This window comes from Engraulis encrasicolus, chromosome 16 (genome assembly GCF_034702125.1).
Source record: "Engraulis encrasicolus isolate BLACKSEA-1 chromosome 16, IST_EnEncr_1.0, whole genome shotgun sequence".
Classification (NCBI taxonomy): domain Eukaryota; kingdom Metazoa; phylum Chordata; class Actinopteri; order Clupeiformes; family Engraulidae; genus Engraulis; species Engraulis encrasicolus.
In genome coordinates, this window is record NC_085872.1 from 39,336,399 (window position 1) to 39,356,292 (window position 19,894).

Here is a 19,894-nt window from a genome sequence, read left to right on the forward strand (position 1 = left end):
TTCTTGAGTTAATAACTTTAAGATGGGAGGTTATTAACCCAAATCATAATAAGAAGAATAAAAATTGAAATATACACACTATCCCTTCCTGTGGTGCAGTTTCATCAACAATACGTTGGAATATAAAATGGATATCTGATCATATCATAATCATCATCATCTTATCATCTCTTTTGTCTGATACAAAAGTCCTAAATATTCCATCATCGTGTTGACTTAAAAGGAGGACAAACACTATTCCACTACATTGGATTTTATTAACAGTTGAAAGCGAAAAAGACCTAACATTTACAAAGTCCAGCTCATCAGACCATTCAGTAGCTCTTGTAAGTTTCGTACGAGTCGGGAAAAGGGAGAGAAACATGTCCGGAGCCCATGACCAGAGGCAAGATTCCTGCATTTGGCACAACATTCCATGATAGTGTCAGGGTGATGTTCTTGTTGGACCTGTCAGAAAGGTTGCATAAATACAGTAGGGGTCAAAGGGTGATGTTTGAACACTGACTGTGCAGAGTGACATTGTGAGCAATAGATACACTGAATTATATGAAATAAATATCAACAATTAATAATATTTGATCAGATCATGCATTATATTTCGTTCTATGGACTGCAAATCTTAAACGTTTGTAATTCATGCCATGGATTAAAAACTGAACAATTGCATACCTCAGGCCATTTCCATCGTCGAAGAACAAGTACTCAGGCTTTGATTCCCTCAGTTTCAGCTTTGTCTCACCACCCCTTAGGACTATTTTGTCCCACAACACAACCTGATTGAGGGCCTGAAAAGAAAAAAAGTATTTAGCCTACTTTATAGTTTTTTTTTATTATTTTTTTTTAATTTTTTTACACGTTTACCACATTATACATAACTGCTCACCACTTCACCTGACCAATCCAACTGCAGACCAAAATAATTACAGCAGAATATATTGCTCACAAATATATGACTGAGAGCGTTTGTATGGGTGGCTGAGCACTATGTATGCCGCACTAGGTATGCACTTTAAGTATGCAGTGTATGCATCGCTATGATGGCACTTTATATATGCATGCTTTTTGATCTTTTAGCGTCTGTCATGTGTTGTGTGTTTATGGAGCAATTTTCCTCGTGACGAATAAAAAGATTCTTGAATCTTGAGCAATAATATCAATAATAATAATAATACTGTAACATTAATAAAACCTGGAATAATACATAAATAAACCAACATTTTGAATAATTTATAAAACATTTGGCATGATAGCATAAATATTAACTGTATATTAAAATATATGAATGTGAAAAAACTCAATACAGTAATATTGACAAGTTAAATTTCGTAACACAAATTGCGTCCTGCGGGGTGACGTATGGTTTGTGGACGGGCAGCTGCAAGGCCAACTACAAGGGTCTTAAAGACAGGCTCCTAACCAGTCAGTGCCTCAGTTATTGGAGAGTGGTGTGGAAGTTTAAGGTGACTATTGACCTCTTAATATGTCTACATATTGCAATGTCACGCAACGCTTAGGTTCATTTATGGTGTCCTGTGGTGTGACTGCCCTTATAGAAGGAAAAAAAATGTTTTTGTTTGCTTGTTTGTTTTTTTAAATATAAATGAAAACACATATTAAGATTAAACACAATATCATTATCTAGTTAACATGAGCTCAGAGGTCAGTCATGAATACAAAAGGATTAAAATGGCCACAATGCAGTGAATTTCATGTGGTGTGACTTCATGTCCTGCTGCGGTGTGACATGCTTATGCAATGTGTTACTCAATCCTTACTTGTTTTTCATGCATCATGCAAGGATATAAGGATACCAGAAGATTCATTTCTCACATTCACACAATTATTACAAGTAATACAGTGAAACCATGCAGTGAAATCACAGTTGTCTGCCTGTATGATGCATAGGCGTGTGTGGGTGGGGCTGGGGGTGCGCGCGGGTAGTATTGTGTGTGTGGAGTGGGGGTTAATGGAACAATAGTAGAAAGAGCATGGGGGATATGTTTGTGCAGAATATTAATAATATTATTGTATCTTATAGAAATGCTACACCAATGATGTCACACCGCAGGACACATTTTCCCAAAAAATGGCAAAAATTTGGCGAAATTCCACAGACCACAAAGAGCTTAATTTTTTTCAGGAATTGGAATGTTTTTATTTATTTATTTATTTATTGTGTTACGCCCTTAAATGTCAGCCTCCCATTTACCAAATACGGCAGGCATGAGCTTACTTACGACGACCTCCACATTTGATTTGTATTTGTTGTATGTATGTATGTATGCATGTGATTGGTTGACGTGACGCCTCGTTTTTTTGTAACATTGGTTAAAAACCTACAAAACTTTTATTTTTCCTTTAAAAAACAAATGTCAATGAAAGAAGATGTGGTACATTATGTGTCATATTAGTCTTAGATTAAGATTTATGTAAAGGTTTACATGTCAAATATCCTGCAGTGTGACTGTAACATTAATGAAACCTGGAATATAATATATATATATATAATATATAAATATTAACCAACAACATTCTGAATAGTGTATGAAGCATTTGGCATGATTGCATAAATATTAACTTTATATTAAGATACTGTATGTGAATGTGGAAAAAACTCAAGACAGTAATATTAACTACAAGTTCAATTTCGTAACACAAATTGCGTCCTGTGGGGTGACATGTATGTCAATGTTTGTGAATGGGCAGCTACAAGGCCGACTACAAGGGTCTTAAAGACTGACTCCTAACCAGTCAGTACCTCAGTTTTTGGAGAGTGCTGTGGAAGTTTGGCCATAATACAGTGAGTTTCCTGTGGTGTGACTTCATTTTCTTGCGGTGTGACATGCCTATGCAATGTGTTGATGCAGGACACATTTTCCCAAAAATGGCAAAAATAAGGCGAAATTCCACGGACCATTNTTTTTTTCCATTTTTTCCATCACTTTTGTCAGGAACTTGAAAAACTTTTTGTCAGTTGTGCAATAGTCTTGTGTGATGTTTTGTGTATGCCAAGTGTTGCCCAGGGACGCCCAATGAATTTCAGTGAAAACTGACAAAGTCTAATTGTATCGTATCGTATCGTATCGTTCCCACATATCGTCTTGGTGTGCTAACAGCTGCCCATTAATTGCCGTTAATTCTAGGATAGTTGTTCTCCTATTTGCTGACTCCGGACCACAGAATATGACCTCAGAATATGTCACCCTGGTGAGGGACCCCATTGATGGATGAAACATGGATTGTGGGGACTGAAGGGGAAGGCAGTGTGATGAAGTGAGTGGCCACTAGTTTTGTGGAAGCGCTCAGACTGTCATGCCAAGCTTGGTTCTTTGGTGTAGTGCTCAGGGCGCCAGTTTGGAACCCTAGCAGGATACAGGACAATATTAACAGTTTGAATGAAATTGTGATTGTAACTTACATTATTCTTTGTTGCATACTCAGCAGATAGGTAAAGGAACAATTGTTTCACATTCCAGTCGAATATTGGTCGCAAATGTGATTTGCATTAAGGAAAACAACAAATGGAAGGGAGAAACATGTCAAGCCTTCATTCACTACCACACCAAGAGAGCTCTACTGATCAAAAGGATATCAGCTGAAATGTCAAACACGAGGAAGCCCAAATCACTTCTCTCCCTCGGCCCAGTGAAGTCATCAACATTCTTCCTGTAAAGTTAAATGACAGAAATTATCACGATGAACAAAATGTTACATGTTTAGCGTACAGATACAGTTTGGTGTGAAATATGTGGGCCTAGATCCTACAGAAAGGCGCTCTCCTACAAAAAGGCAACCCCTCTTTGTCTACAGAGGTTATCGTCCTTTTCTTTCAACTGTGTTGCATCTGTCACACCAGCTCTGCAAAATGCAAATTCAAAGGAAGTATCTGCGACGGGGTTTTAACAGGAAGAGTGAGTAGTATGATGCCTGTGCCATATGCATCAATGTGACCACACAAAACTTGAGATTTCAAATGCATGTTATTGGCAGGACAACAACACAATAATTAAAAATGTGCCACTCAAATCCAAAGTTCTGAAAGGCAATGATTGTGTGGACCGATCCACATCTGGGGAAAATAGCATGCAATTTCACAACAAAGCAGACGTGTTTCAAGCTTCCTACCCTCTTGCGCGCACTGCACTGTTTCTCGACGTGCAGTGCTGTAATTGGACAGATTGAACACTTTGCTACAGCCCACATGGCTCTTCCACTAGAACTGCATAGCCTAAATAAAGTCAGGACTGTTTCTAATTTCAATTAATTTAAGCGGCTTTCCCCTTGAAAGGACCATAGGCTATAGAAAGGTGGAATATACAAACATGTGAAAGTTGCATATTTGTATCCACCTTTCAATAGCCTGTGGTCATTCGTGAAAATACATGACCATATGTTAAAAACTTTACAGTTGCGTAGGCTACCAATGCACGCATGTGTAACATTGCAGCTGTTCGTTTGGTTAGAATGTTATTGCTCATTGCAGCTAGTGCTGCATGAATTAATTGTATCGTTCGTAGATATTTTGTTACACTTACAGCATCACTTTCGATACATGGATATCCACGGGAATGCTTCTGTCTTTGAACGCAGTCGTGATAAAACATCCAAAGGTAAGAGCTGCCATCACACTCAGTGAGAAAGCAAAAAGGGAATTTGCCCTCGACAATACCGTATTCATGTTTGTAATCTGTAATTTCTAGAGGAGATAAATATGAATACTGATGCGACTGTGTTGCAGAGTACAGGAAATTAGCATATGGTTTGAAGACAAGGAAGTCGACGTGCTTCCTGGTTTTAGAGTTTGTTTAATAGTGTCCTCCATCGCCACCTATCGGTTTGAAGTCTTTAAAAACTCGGGTATGTTTTCCAATATGCGACCTTGCTTGCGTCCTCCACTTGTGCTTGTTGCCTGCCTCATACCAGGAAGTAATAAGTCGTGATGGCATTACTAACAGCAATATATTTCAATATCTCGCAAAAGCTCAATTGTAAAGTCATTTTCTCATTTTCAAACAGGACGGTAAATGAAGAATAGTCCCCCAAAAATTGCTTTGGCGGGGCTGACAGCGGGGAAACTTAATTGTTTTCTCCATGGAGGAGGGGCATCAGCAAAACGTGAGGCCACAAGCCCAAGTGGAGGGCGCAAGGTCGCATATTGGAGTGTACACAAAGTAGTCAAGTGCAGATATGGGTTGACCCCAAAAAAATTCTAACAAAAGGTTTCTCAGTGGTTTCCAGTTGTATCAGATGTACTTAATAACATATTCAAAATCTGCCAAAATCTGACTTCAGGAAAGGCCTCATTTTCAAGATGGCCGCCACTGGACCCTTAAAATGACTATGGCCTTAGAATGACCTTGAAATCATCAAGAAAAGGGGTGTTTTATACATGTTTTGACCATGTAAAATTGTAATTAGTGAATCTGCTTAATAAATAAGTGATTTGTAGTACAATTTGATATAAAGGCCCTAGACCAAGAGTGAGCAATTATTTTTGCCCAAGGGCCAAACTGGGTTTAGAATATTCACCGTAGGGCCAGATGGAGACAATATCACTGTGTCAATAATTAGAACTGTAGTGTAATGGGCAGTCATGGGTGAGCGGTTAGGGCGTCAGACTTGCATCCCAGAGGTTGCCGGTTCAACTCCCGACCCGCCAGGTTGGTGGGGGGAGTAATCAACCAGTGCTCTCCCCCATCCTCCTCCATGACTGAGGATGGTACCGTCCCACCGCACTGCTCCCCATGGGGCGCCACTGAGGGCTGCCCCCTTGCACGGGTGAGGCATAAATGCAATTTCGTTGTGTGCAGTGTTCCCTTGTGTGCTGTGGAGTGCTGTGTCACAATGACAATGGGAGTTGGAGTTTCCCAATGGGCTTTCACTTCACTTTGTTATGCATAGGTTGTTGGCTATTCACTTGTTGGCTATTTCACTCTACATTGTAATATTTAGATGTGACCTTGATTAATCTCCCACCTGCAAGAAACCTGCGTGAAGCTGCCCCCCACCAAAATGTTGAAATAACACTGCTGATTGTATGTGCTTTGTTTGTGCTGGATAGTGCTGCAAAAAAATGTTTGTGCTATTAATAGAATAATAGCATAATAACAGCATAATAATAATAAAATAATCCGGCTGTAACTTTTCAAATCAAGTGATTGAAGCGTTAAATTTACAGCACAAATGAGCACAAATTGCCTGCGATTGAGACTACTTCAGAGAAATTTGGACGTGGAGGGGGGCCTACGGGACGTCACAGGTCAGAAAAAAATATTTAAAGTATGAGTATTTGAGTATTTAAATTACTCAAAAGCCTTAACACAAACAACATTTTTTACAGCACAAACATAGCACATACAATTTGCAGTGTTATTATCAGTATTTTGGGTCTGAGGGGGGACCAGCTTCACGCAGGTCTGTAACAACCCTAACCGTTTTAAGAATGTTAGGTCACTGATTCTTGAAAGTTTGGCAAAAACATGTCCCAGCAGTAAAATGCTAATTCTGTTGAAAATCAACAAAATTTTCACGAACAAAACGAATCCAGGTAATGGCCAAGAGGTCTGTTACACAAATACACAGTTGTTTGAAATATTTAAGTGTAATTTTATTACTTTTCATGGCTATAAACCTGTCCACACCCTGTAAAAACGCCTGTCCCAAGGACTGGCATCATCATTTCAATTGACTTAAAATACAAAAATCACTAACAGAATTGAACAATATCACCATGATGTGGAAGACCATATTAAAGTGGTTCTACAGATGTGCACATAGTGCATGTAAAACAATATTTACTATTATTTTCTGATTGCTCAAAATGTGTCCAGCATATTGGTCACCACCGTCAGATTTTTTCTAAAAGACAATAAAATCAGGTATGCAGAAGGTAATTTTCATTACTGAGGACCCCTTTTCAAACCTTTAGCTCTACTGCATACTTCACCATCACTGAAGCTCCTGTAAGTTTACTATTTTGTCCTCAATTTGTTCATTTGTTTGGACACTGGTACTGTCCCAACCATAAACTGTCAACACCGTCGGGGGTTTTAATAGTATTACATTACCTTAATGTTAATTAATATAAACTTTCTCAGAAAGGGTATGAAGCACCCATGAAACAGAGCGAAAATGAAATGGCTAATGTGAACAAACAATGCATAATATGTAAAAGAGTGTTTTTTTGTCTCACACCGTCAGATGTCACCACCGTCAGATTTTGTTCCGCTCATCATCTTGTTCCATATTTTACTAATTTGTGCTGGTTAATGAAACATTACTAGGCATGTTAGTAATAATTGTGATCCAAAATGATACTCTAGCCACCACTGAGGTGCATTTGGAGTTTCTTTTGTCAGAAAACCTGACGGTGGTGACATCTGATGGAGTTCACCAAAAAACACATGTTTTACGTGTTTTGACATGTTTTAGGAATATGCATACAATAAGTATCTACAGTTGTGTTGAATTGTTAAAGTAATTCACTTTAATACAGTAAACATATGTTTTTACTTCTAATTCGGTCTGCCGCTGGTGACAAAACAAGAAAGAGCCCATTTTATGAAAAATGGTAAACATGGGGAGCTTGGGCAATACATTCACTGCACAGCCAAGACCTCTATGATAATACACCTCTATATTTTGGAGTGGAACAACTTAAAACCTGTTTTTGCCACATTTTCAAGAACCAGTGGCCTACTTCCTAGAGAATCTAACTAATGAAGAAAAAAACACATGTACAAATATACTGTGCACACACAAAAATAAAGGGTTTACGCAAGATGCCATTGACTTGAGAGGGCTATTTATTTTGCTAAATGCAAGTACTAATTAGGCCACTTTCAACACTCTCAGATTACTGTCACCACCGTCAGTTCTTAAGTCACCACCATAAGAAAGAGTTTTGAACATTTTAAATGAATGTGCTTACAATATTTTCCTTAGGAGTTATTGAATTATCAAAGTAATAGCCAACTTAAGCCTACAGGAACATTTGTGAAATTACAAAAAATTGTTTGTTCTATTTAGGCGCTAAGTAAGCATCGTATGACAGTACATATTTTAAAATTAGAACACATGAAACAGTATTAAAATAGAACAAAAGTGAATTTTCAACATTTAAAGGCATATGTGTGAACCAAAAAATACAGATAATCACTTAAAAACTCCAGATACATATGCAACCAAATTAATACAATTTTAATTACTTTTAATTGTGTCTGACGGTGTTGACAAAAAACAAGGTATGATCGGAGAAAAGCCTGATTTCTGAAATAAATACAAAATGGGGAGATTGGCCTTGTGCATTTCTGAAAAGCCAAGACCTTAGTCTACGAGGATATACCTTATAATTTTGTAATTCGCTTTGTTTTTTTCTGTCAACATTACAACCTGTTTTAGCCACTTTCTCAAGAATCAGTGAGGTGAGAGTATTACTTATGATTTAAAAGTTGCCCGTCTTGTTTAAGCCCTGCGGTCCAGATGAAATGGCTCTGCAGGCCGAATGTGGCCCCCAGGCTTGAGTTTGCCCACATCTGCCCTAGAGCATGACACAGGAGTGGATTTTCACTCCTGTCCCACCCCACTCCCTGGAAAAAAATCCCATCCCGTCCCACTCCTGTAAGAATGACTCCCAAACCCGCCTGCTCCCACTCAATGATGAAAAAATGAGCGATTATTTCTGTTTCATTTTTCTTAATAAAAAAAAATAGTTTCGATCATCTCATCAGGCGTAGGCGTCTGACAATTGTTTCTCCTTTTAGCCGTCACTTTTATGAACTCCCAGTCACTGTCGCTATAATACACTCCAGCACCTCCCTCTCTTTACCACGGCCACCTCCACATATTGTGTGTGTGCGCGCAAAGGTGTAGGTTTGACTTGGAAAGTGGGTGGGGACATTAATATGGCAAATTGCCCGGGTTAGCTATTTTTGCATTATATTTGTAATAAAGTGGTGGGGACAAGCTAGGTTCATCTCAAAAGTGGACATGTCCCCATCATCCACACCTAAAATTATGCCTGTGTGTGTGAGAGAGAGAGAGAGAGAGAGAGAGAGAGAGAGAGAGAGAGAATGTGTGAGCGTCAGGAGAATGGAGGTACTAACGGCCAGGAGAAGACATCCCAATGATCTCATTAATTGGGGAAGATACTTCAGTAGTGACCGGGAGAGAGTCACTCTGTAAATATGTAAAGAACTCTCTTAGAAAAGCCACACCTCGACTACAGTATGTTGTTTTTTCAAGGATGTAGGCAGATCTAGGCAGGTTTTTTCCCCATGACATCAGCTAATTGCCAAGTAAGCAGTGAGAAAAGTGCACTATGCATTGAAAGCAACAATAAAGAAAAGGACCATTGTTGAAACAGTCAAGACCACCAAATCCATAAATAAAGTGCATACTACATACTGTATGTACTCTTACACATCATTCAGAACTGACTCAAAGCAACCATTTTAATTTAAGCAAATATGAGACTAGTCACAAGAAAACAGGCCACACATAGGCCCAGGCAGAACAGAGGAAATCACAAATTAAGATTTTTTTAAAATGTATTTATTTTAACAAAAAAAGAGAAAAGGGAGCTTCACTGGGTCCTGTATCCAGTTAGTAAAAAAGGGTGCTCACTCATCAAAAAGAACTTGGGTGTCCAAACTTCCATGAAAAGATAAAAAAAACACTATTTGAGGCACTACTTACTAAAGTTAAAAAGCCTTTATTAAATACTGGCTACATGCCTACGCGTTTCGACCCATTGTCTTCATCAGGGCATGTATATACTGTAAAAATATATCTTGCAGTATATGTTTTATATATTCCCGGAGCCAGTCCTAGGTCTCGTCAACCATCTCAATGACAACGGCCCTTGACTTCCAATAATTGAGGACCTTCTTGTGCTCCAAACGCTTCTTCTCCTCAGCAGTCGTCTTCTACACACACAGAGAAAAAAAGCAACGACAAAAAGTTAATGTTAAGACCTGAATACAGTGGCCCTCCTTCAGTGAGGTTTTTTGCACTAAGGATGGGGTCACCCAAAACGTTTGCAATTTTTAAATAGCAGTGAGACTGTTAAGAACCCACTTTTGCATGGGCATCTCTTTTTAGTTTTCACAGAGTGAGCTGATTTTCAATTGCTTTAAAGTGTATATCTCAGGTTAATTTTTATTCAAAATAATGGAATTCATTTGATAGTTCTACCAATTCAACAATTATCCATCGTTTTTTTTTCCCGCAACAGGGCATCAGAAAATGAAATATAACGGAGGAAAATGTGTATTTTCAGTAACATGTTCAAAAGAATTCTAATCTATTGTGTGACGTCAGCCGAGTCCATTCAGTAGCCCGCAGTAGCCGTAGCCAGGGTATATACAGCAATCTTGAAGTCAAAATTACTACCATTTAATACCCTTTTTCACTACCTTAAGATTTTTTTTACAACCATCACGACATTCCGATTCCAGTATTAACAAGACATCTTTTGTAATCTCTACCTTCTAAACATTACATTACACTTTCGTATTTTGCAAAAAGACGCCCGAAAGGGAGCAGTGCGATTCCAGAGTGCTGTTTAAAAGTCTGCTATGAACTAGGTCAGGTGGCTACTGTTGCGCGAATCACTGGTGTTTTGAAAAACTGTGATAAACAGTGAATAAACAAATATTTTTAAAATCAAAATGGTGCAACTAAAAAAAAATACCTCGTTTTTCAAAAATTAATACTTTTTGAGCAAATTTACGACTTTAAATGCCATTAAATTTTGACTTTTTAATTTATCACCTTTTAATACTTTTTAAAACCCTGCATCCACCCTGTTACAGTGTGTGATTGATGCCGTACGGGTATGAAATAAATATCATTGGCAATATTATATCATGACCACAGGGAGCCATGTGACCATGAGGCAGTAAAATAGCCTACTAGTGTTCGAACTATGCCGAAAATTTCGGGGTCTCTCGTCACCTTTAGTAGGCCTATCACGCCATTTCAGCATCATGTCCAAGTGGGAAAGAATGTAAACAGCGAGAAATAATAAATAAATAAAACCGTTTGGGTGAATATGCGCGTCAAGCTTTTTAACGTAAAGGCACAAAGAGTGCCAGAGTTCACCAAATTCAAACGACTGCAAAGCAATCTGTCTGGGCACAGCGGAAAGCACCTGTGCGGTCCACACGGCCGTCAGCAGAAAAGTGTGTGAGTGAACCTCCCTTGCAATATGTCAGAGAACATCAGTAACACGCCGTAGGCTACGTCAAATGGCGTATTTGTCTACTTGTTTCAAGCACCAAGTTACAGTGTCATTGCCGCGAGTTTCTGACAACCCCCCTCACGTTTGACATCCTCGGGCCGAAGTGTCTCATAAGGGGGTAAAGACCATGAACATACATAGATTTCCTGGCGACGTCACCATGGTAACAACTGCGCATGCGAGGGGCAGAAAGCCCCTGTTCAATATTGTTTTTTTTTTTTAATTATTCTTTTTTTTATTGAACAATAAGAAAGAACGAACAACATCAAGACAAAGACAAATCAACAAGCAAAAAAAAAAAAAAAAAAAAAAAAAAATAATAAAAAATAATAAAAAAAATACATCACAGAGATCAGGCATTTACATTGTAACGGCGCTATGGTCGGGCACTGAAAAAACCAAAGTTCAGGCGCCAGACAGGCCTTCAAATCCTGTCACTAAATCACAGCCTTCGTCAGCGATAAAATTACAAGACAAAATAAACGAACAACAAACCAAGGATTCAAGCCAGCACGTCTTTATCAATCACTCCAACACAAAATAGACTCTTAACAAAAAACAAAACTAGCCGAGCCAGTTACCAAAAACAATAAATCAACAACCGCTCACTCGTCAGCAGTGATGGGGAAGTTACTTTTTAAAAGTAGTGTGTGCTCGTTACTCGTTACCTATTCAAAAAAGTAGTGCCTTACTTTACTTAGTTACCCCTTGTGGAAAGTAACTTTATGCGTTACTCGTTACTTTTGCGTTACATTCGTCAATCGAGTTTAGGCAGAATCCCTACACACTTCTATCAAGGCAACTACTACAACACAATATGAAAAGGTAGCTTTTACCAACAGAATTATCAACTCTGATGGCGCAAACGAAATCGCCACCATCAACAATCATCCGATAAACAAAACGGCTGAGAATGAAATCGCCATCAACCTTGCCATTCCGATTAAATTGAGACTGCTGCCAAAGAATATGAAGCCTAATTGCTGCTGCGTTGTCATTTGCCAGCATCCTTCTTCCTGAAACGTCACGTTGTCCCAGCGAAACGGCTGAGCACGACAATGTTCTTGCCTTTGTTTTCTTTGAGTTCGAAGTAATGGGCATATTTCCAGTGATTGAAAGTTATTATTAATAATAATAATAATAATAATTGAAGCCAATTGGAGCCAATTTTTGGTCCCCTAGGGGAAATTCTTTCTCTGCACTTTATCCAATTTGGACTAGTGAATTACCTTGAAGTACACACACTAGTCCGTAGCAGTGGGCTGCCTGCTGAGCGGCGCCCGGGGAGCAGTGTGGGGGTTAGGTGCCTTGCTCAAGGGCACTTCAGCCGTGGTTCGGTCGGGCATTGAACCGGGAACCCTTGGGTTGCCAACCCAGTGCTCTAACCACTGAGCCACGACTCATCCAAAGTTGCCCCGCTTTCCGCCATGCTGACTCTCCGGAGAGGATCTAACGGCTGTGCTCGCTCTCTCTTCCCGGTGTGCGTCTGACTGCCTCGTGCCTGCCCGCCTGAGATTCTAGAAAGGTTCTAAGTGCGCGCGAATTGTGTGTGTCTCCTCTCCACAGATTTTTTTTTTTTGGAAGGGCAGCATAGAGGCTCCAGTATCAAGACTCAAGAGATACTGGAGCCTCTATGAGCTACAGATGGAGAGATTAATGCGGGGCTGAACCAAAGGTGTCACAGTCAAATTGCACCGATCGGAAAAGTAACGTTTTGCCATATTTAACAAAGAACGGCGTTACGTTACCTAATTTCCCAGTAGTAACGTGTTACACTACTATTTTACGAAAAAAGTAGTTACACTACTGTAACGCGTTACTTTGTAGCGCGTTACACCCAATCCTGCTCGTCAGTGAGAATTATAGGCCTTTAACCCCAAAAAGAAATATCAAAACTAGAACCAAAGTCATCAGTGTGCGTGTATGAAGGAGAAAAGAAAAGGATATCAGTGTTTGGATGTAGGGGAGCGGTGCGTTATGTGCGTGTGTGCATGTGTGTGTGTGTGTGTGTTTTGAAGGAGAAGCAGAGCGAGGAGGAGGTATGTGCGTGTGTGCATGTGTGTGTGGTTGTAGGTGAAGCAGAGCGAGGGTCCACTGCAGCGTGGATGAGTTACTCAGAGCGCATTATTACTCCAACAGCAAGGAAATGATTCGGACTCACGGGTTTGCTGGAGTGGCAAATATTTGTCTGTCCGGGAGCCTTTGGGCTACAACAGACCCGGCCAACGACTTCCCTTTGGCGCTCAGGTCGCTTTCGGAGTCTTCCCCAGTGTGTAATTCCTTTGTGGCGATTGGGTAGTGTTTGCGCTAGTACTCTTACGCAGTAAGTTTGGTGGGTTTTCACTCTGGTGCTTCTCGGTGCTTCTCTCTCTCTGTTCACACGAGAATGCTCAAAACTAGCATCTAACAAGCGGTGCCAGCTTACGGCCACACCCCTCAATCAGATCTCGCTGCAGGTGCGTCTCATCTTCAGGTAGAGAACTGCTTAAATGGCCTCAATTATGTGTATGTGTGTTTGTGGGTGCAGTGTGCTACTGGGGCATTGGAAACAATTAGGTACCGTTTCCACGTAGCTGGATATTTTTATATGTGGATATTTTTTTCTCCTGCTTGTATTGGTTTTGCATTGGTTTTGGCCTTCCGTTTCCACGTAGCAGATATTTAAAAATCCAGGTGCAGGAGAAAAAAATAGCAGGAGAAAAAAATATCCTGTTTAGGGGTCTGAAACGCATTTGTTACAATGGAGGATTTTTTTCATCCACACGTTGCGTTTCCACCTAGCAGGAGAAAAAAATACCCTGCTAAAAAAATATCCTGCTACGTGGAAACAGCACCTTAGTCTTGGAGACCGGGGTGGAAATGAATTCCGCCACAAAATATGTAAGCATACACAAAATGTTAAGGAATCAGGCAAGTAGTGTTCATCTTTGAATTTCCCATTCCGCCCATAGTTTCACAAACTTCTCCATTTGCAGTCTGTGTGAAAAGGTAATTTTCTCCATCAAATATAAATCATTTACCATATCAGTCCATTCTTCTATAGTGGGTGTGTCTGGTTGCAACCAGTGCCTTGTAACAGTTTTCCTACCAGCAGATATCAAAATACCAAATAGATATTTGTTTAAGTGTACTTCTCTGTTAGTGTGAAAAGAAGTATCTCCTAGCACAAAAATGTTACATTGAAAAGGTATAGTTAAATCAAATATGTTTTCCATCAGCTTGTATATCTCTGACCAGAACTGTGTGATTACAGGACAATCCCAAAATATATGCCAATGATTGGCCCCCTGACTTCCACACAGTCTCCAGCAATCAGCACTCCCCGCTGAGATATGTGCTTTCTGCTTTGGGGTGATTAAGAATCTGACCAGACATTTCCAGCCAAATTCTCTCCAGGTATAAGAATTAGTACATTTCCATTGGAATTCACAACAGCTGGACCATTCTTCTTCTGATATGACTTGACTGCTTTCTACTTCCCATTTATTCTTAACATATTCTGAAGAGTGAACTTGTTTGGTCATAAATGCTTGATATAGTTTTGATATAAGACCTTTATTCAGAGAGGAATAAGCTCCTGACAGAACTACCTTGATTATTGTATCTTCGGTGTCTATATGTTTCTTAATGTCTTGGTCAATGTAATGGCGTAATTGTAGATATCTGTAGAAGTCCTGCCTTCCTAGGCCATATTTTTCTCGCAGTGTTTGGAAATCCTTCAAAGTCCCTTTCTCCATTATAGAATAGAATGTTTTTATACAGTGGGTTATCCATACCTTGAATCTATTATCTAGATTGTTTGGTTTAAAATGTGGGTCAAAAGCACACCATCTAAGTATCTTGAGTTTATCCTGTAACTGATGATCCTTTTTTACAGAATTCCACATTTTAAGTTGAAATTTTATCCATGGATTTTGGATTGTATTAATGATTTTTTTCAAGTCTGAATTTCCAAGTACAGTGTCTATGGGTGGGTTCTTTATCAGTGAGTATTCTATGTCCTTCCATCTAGCAGTGTAATGTTGATTACACAGAGTTAAAAGAACTTTTATCTGAGAGGAGAGGAAATAGAGTTTCAAGTTTGGCAAAGACAACCCTCCATTTTTCTTTCCCAGTTGTAAGGTTTTGTACCTCACTCTTGGTTTTTTGCCTTGCCAAACAAATCTGGAAAACATTTTGTCCCACTCTGAGAATTGTTTAGAGGAAATTTCTACGGGCAGGGACTGAAACAAGAACAGAAGCCTTGGGGAAATGTTCATTTTCACAGATTCAACCCTTTGAATGAGACTTAGAAATGGATAAGTGTTCCATCTTTGTATGTCTGATTTTATTCTTGACACAAGAGGATCATAATTAATTTGACCAAGTAATGACATATCTTTTGGTATCACCACTCCCAGATATTTCAATGTCGTCTGATCCCATCCCAATAAAAGTGCATCTTTAATTTGTCTTGGAGGAGTATAATTAAATGTTAAAATTTGTGTTTTATGAATATTAAGCTTATATCCTGCATATTTTCCAAAAGTGTCCAGAAGATTGAATAGTTCAGGAAGTGAGTTAGTGGGCTCTTCTAAATGAAGAAGGACATCGTCTGCATACAATGCAACCTTACGTTGATCTCCATTTATTGTTGCACCTTTTATGTTTTCAGACTGTCTTAACCACTGGGCAAGAGGTTCTATGTAAATTGCAAAAAGTAGTGGCGACAGTCCACACCCTTGTCTTCTGCCTCGTTCTAACTTGATCTTGATCTGTTAGATATCCGTTTATTTTCACCCTTGCACATGGATTACTGTATAGGTTGCTAATTGCCTGTATACATTTTTTATTGAATCCAAATCTCTCAAGCACATTGAACAAAAATGTCCAGCTGACAGCGTCAAATGCGGTTTGTGCATCTAATCTAACTAAAACTGCTTCTAATTTTTTTCTCCTGAATGTGGTTCAATATGTGTAATGTCCGTCTGATGTTATCACGAGTTTGTCTTTGCAGGATTAAACCTGTTTGGTCTGTGTGTATGATCTGTGGGAGAATCTTTTCAAGTCTTTTTTGCCAGAATGGAAGTGTATAGTTTGTAGTTTGTAGCTTGTGTTGAGAACTGAAATTGGCCTGTATGGTCCGCATTCTAGCCTATATTTTCCCTCTTTTGGGATAGCTTTTGGGTTATTGTGGCTTCTTTCCAGGATGGTGGGATTTTTCCCTCCTTCAGAGCAGTATTAGAGGTCAGAAGAAGACTTGATACCAATTCAGACCTAAATGTCTTGTACCATTCAGAAGGGAACCCATCTGGGCCTGGTGATTTATTTGCCTTCATTCTGGAGATCGCCTCATTCAGCTCTTCTTCAGTTATCTCTGTCATAAGGCCGCTGTTGTGATTAGATGACAATTTGGTCAGATTAAGTGACTCCAAACATTTTTTGGTTTGGTTCTCATATGCTAAATTTAGTTGAGTATATAATTGCTTGTAGTCATTTTGAAACGCAGTTTGTATCTCCTTTTGTTTGTATACAACAGCTCTAGATACAGGATCCTTTATTTTATAAATTGTGCTATCTGCCTGTTGCTTCTGTAGCTTCCTTGCCAGGAACTTTGAAAATTTAGGACCACTTTCATAATATTTCTGCTTTGTATACACTAATTTTTTTTGTATCTCTTGGGAATATTGTTCATCTATTTCCCTCCTGGTTTTCTTCAGTTTTAAAGGCCAACTTCCGATAAAACTCAGTTTTACTCACTCCTTTCGAAGATCGGACGGTCACCCCAAGTTAAACTCACTTGCAAGGCTCTCATAGCGGTGTGTCAACTCTCCTGGCTGTGTTTCCCGGTGTTTCCCAATTGACATAAATAATGCAGAGAAACGAGCGAATCACGAAAGCCTTTCTGTGTTGCGTCACGTCGAAAGAAGGCTTTGCCCACAAAGGTTTATATCGACCCATTTATCTAAAAACATGTCGAGTAATTTTTTTCTGCTGGTTTTCAAAACAAGCAACGTCTGGTGGCCCGAAATCTAGCTTAGCTTAGCTATCAGCTGGTTGCTACTCTCAGGTACACACACAGCACAAAGCCTCATACATACAGCCAGCTCACTCTGGTTGCTCCGTCCTCCGTGCCTGCAGCTCGCCTAGGGGTCGCTGTCGAAAGAGCACAGCCATGAAAGGAGCCTGCACGCCTCCGTTTCCCATTACATTCTCTCCAAGAACTGGAGGACTGAGCCAATCAGAGACGCGTTTCCACGAGAGCAGGAGGAGTGAGCCAATCAGAGACGCATTTCCCACGAGAAACACGGAACACTCTCTCGTTTCTCCACAAGCCACCTTGCCAGCTTGCAAAAACGTCTTGAAACAAATAGTCAGGTTCATTACGTTTGGATCTGAACCTTTCGCTGGATTTTTATGGGGATTTGGAAAACTATATATTTTTGAAAAGTATATTGTATAAGCAATCAGAAAAACCATGTTTCCATTTGCACAAATGTCTGCATGGCGGCCATCTTGGATTTTTCAAAATGGCTTCCGAAAAACCATAATTTTGCAATATCTCAGCTTCTGAATGAGCTAAAACATTGATTCAAACTGCTAAACCTACATTTTCAGGGTCACTGAATCTACTGGTGGTAGTTTTAATGTTCTCAGACAGTTTGTTACCATGCTAATTTATTTGAACTGGTGATTTACTGTATAGTATCTACAAGTAGATGCATGTCTGTCAAGCCCACCATACAAAACATCCCAGCTAGAATGTGCAAAACAGTTTACGTGTCCAGCATTGTGCTGTATATATCCAGGCTTGCTTGTGCAAAGCTCATACCAGCTACATTGTATCCAGTAAACAGGAGCAGTGCCATGTAGTGAATATATTGAATGTCAACAGGCGTTAAATGTTTGCCTTTTGCCTTCCTTCAGCATGCATGTATTTTCTGTATGATGATCCTGGAATCTGACTGCAAGACACAGTTACAAATCAAGTAATACATTGGTGTTATTAATATTGTTAATGCACATACTGTCATTAACTGGTGTTGGTGATGGTGGTGGAGTGCAATGGTGAGGGTTCTGTTTGCTGTTTGTTCTGGTTATAATCATGGGTGAAGAGCATCGAGGTGAACAAGAGGCATTATCAAGCATTATGAGCTCATTAACTGGAAGCTGTGTGTTTTATGCCAGTCTGACGATGCCAAAAGGTGGTTCTGGTCCAGAATCCAAGATTAGACGCCGATGGACATGTACTGGAAGTAGTTCAAGAGGTGGCCAGTCTGAGTGATGGGGGCTATGTTAAAATCAAAAGACGACTGCAGAACTGCACTAGACAGGCCACAACCTCCCAGTGATGCAGCACCGTCTGCACTGCTTCTAGGCAGGCCAAGAGAAATGTAAATATTGTTTCTGATCTCAAAAAAATCGGGAACTCCACTCACTTGGTCGGACAACAGTCAACCAGTAGCAAACCTAAGGAGGCAGATCAACCATGCCGTTTGGGAAATGTTAATTGTTATGGACTTGGTCAGACCAAGTCTCGAAAAATGACTGACCCAGGCACCTCAGCATCTGATTCTTCTCCACTATCCACAAGATTTCGTACGAGTCCACTCGATAAGAAACCATGCTTCTTCTACCAAAAGGACGATAGTGAACTGCTTTATCAGGTCAAAACTGCAAATGGCAGTAAAACTCTAAAGGCTGCTGTAAAGTCCCAGAATCCCACCCTGAAAACAAGAATGACCACCAGCATCTCAGCAGATGATGCACATTCAATTGCTGTCCAATATCACAAAGATTGCATTCAGTAGAAAGTGGCTGAAAAAGAGAATCCTCACAGTCTTGCCATAACTGAAATCTGTCTGTTCTAAATGACCTAAAGAAGTCAAAAGTCCCTACTATCCAGAAGCATGTGAAGAAGACATGGTTCATGCTGCAATGACAACTGGTGAATATGATAACATGAAAGCAATTTACGAAGCAGCACAGGTGACAAGGACAAACATTGCAACCTTCACCAAGACAGGCCAGGGAACAGATGCCATACAAGTATCCAGCAACATCAATGATGTCCCAGCTGAATTGTACAGACTAGCAAGGGTGTGTCTCTCTTTCGGCCACTTTCTACTGAATGCAAGTTCATGATTCTCCAAGGCTTCTGAATCAAGCATGTTGACATACATTTTTTTCAATGGTGTCCATGCTTTGTTTTGTGTTTCCACATCAATATGGTTGATCAGCTCAAGCAGACATGTTAACATCAAGGCTTCTTTGAGAGTTGTATTTCTGTCAGGCCTGAGTCTCGCCGTACATGACACATGTTTTGTCCCACAATCTTTGTGATATCATACATCAATTGCATGTGCATCATCTGCTGAGATGCGGGTGTTCAGTCTAGTTTTGAGTGTGAGATTCTGGGACTGTTCCAAAGCGGCCTTTGGAGATTTTCCGGCATTTGCAGTTCTGACCAGATAAAGTAGTTCACCATCGGCCTTTTGGCAGATGGAGCTTTGTTTCTTGACGAGTGGAGTGGAGAAGAATTAGATGTTGAGGGGCCTGGGTCATCCATTTCTGTTCATCCTCTCTTCTTGCCACGCTTCTTGGCTGTGCACCGTCCTGTAGAAATTATGTGCATGTTGGTTGCTTGCATGCTGTATTTGAACCTTGTTGGTT

General features: G+C 39.8%; 1 protein-coding gene across 1 annotated transcript; it reads right to left on the reverse strand.

Moving 5' to 3' along the window:
• Nucleotides 1-237: 237 nt before the first annotated feature.
• spcs3 (signal peptidase complex subunit 3) lies at nt 238-4,804 on the reverse strand. Its single transcript, XM_063219601.1, has 5 exons — nt 4,536-4,804; nt 3,591-3,666; nt 3,419-3,493; nt 670-785; nt 238-447 (listed from the first exon to the last, which is right to left on the reverse strand). Exons 1-5 carry the CDS (start codon nt 4,676-4,678, stop codon nt 315-317), a joined length of 543 nt encoding a protein of 180 aa, XP_063075671.1. The 5' UTR covers nt 4,679-4,804; the 3' UTR covers nt 238-314.
• Between the last annotated feature and the right edge of the window lie 15,090 nt (nt 4,805-19,894).

Coding starts and splice junctions, on each gene's coding strand:
- spcs3 (XM_063219601.1), bottom strand. CDS start 4,678: ATGAATACGGTATTGTCGAGGGCAAATTCCCTTTTTGCTTTCTCACTG. Junction 3,494..3,590: donor TGTTTGACATTTCAGCTGAT/ATCCTTTTGATC, acceptor TGCAAATCACAT/TTGCGACCAATATTCGACTG. Junction 448..669: donor GACGATGGAAATGGCCTGAG/GTATGCAATTGT, acceptor CCTTTCTGACAG/GTCCAACAAGAACATCACCC.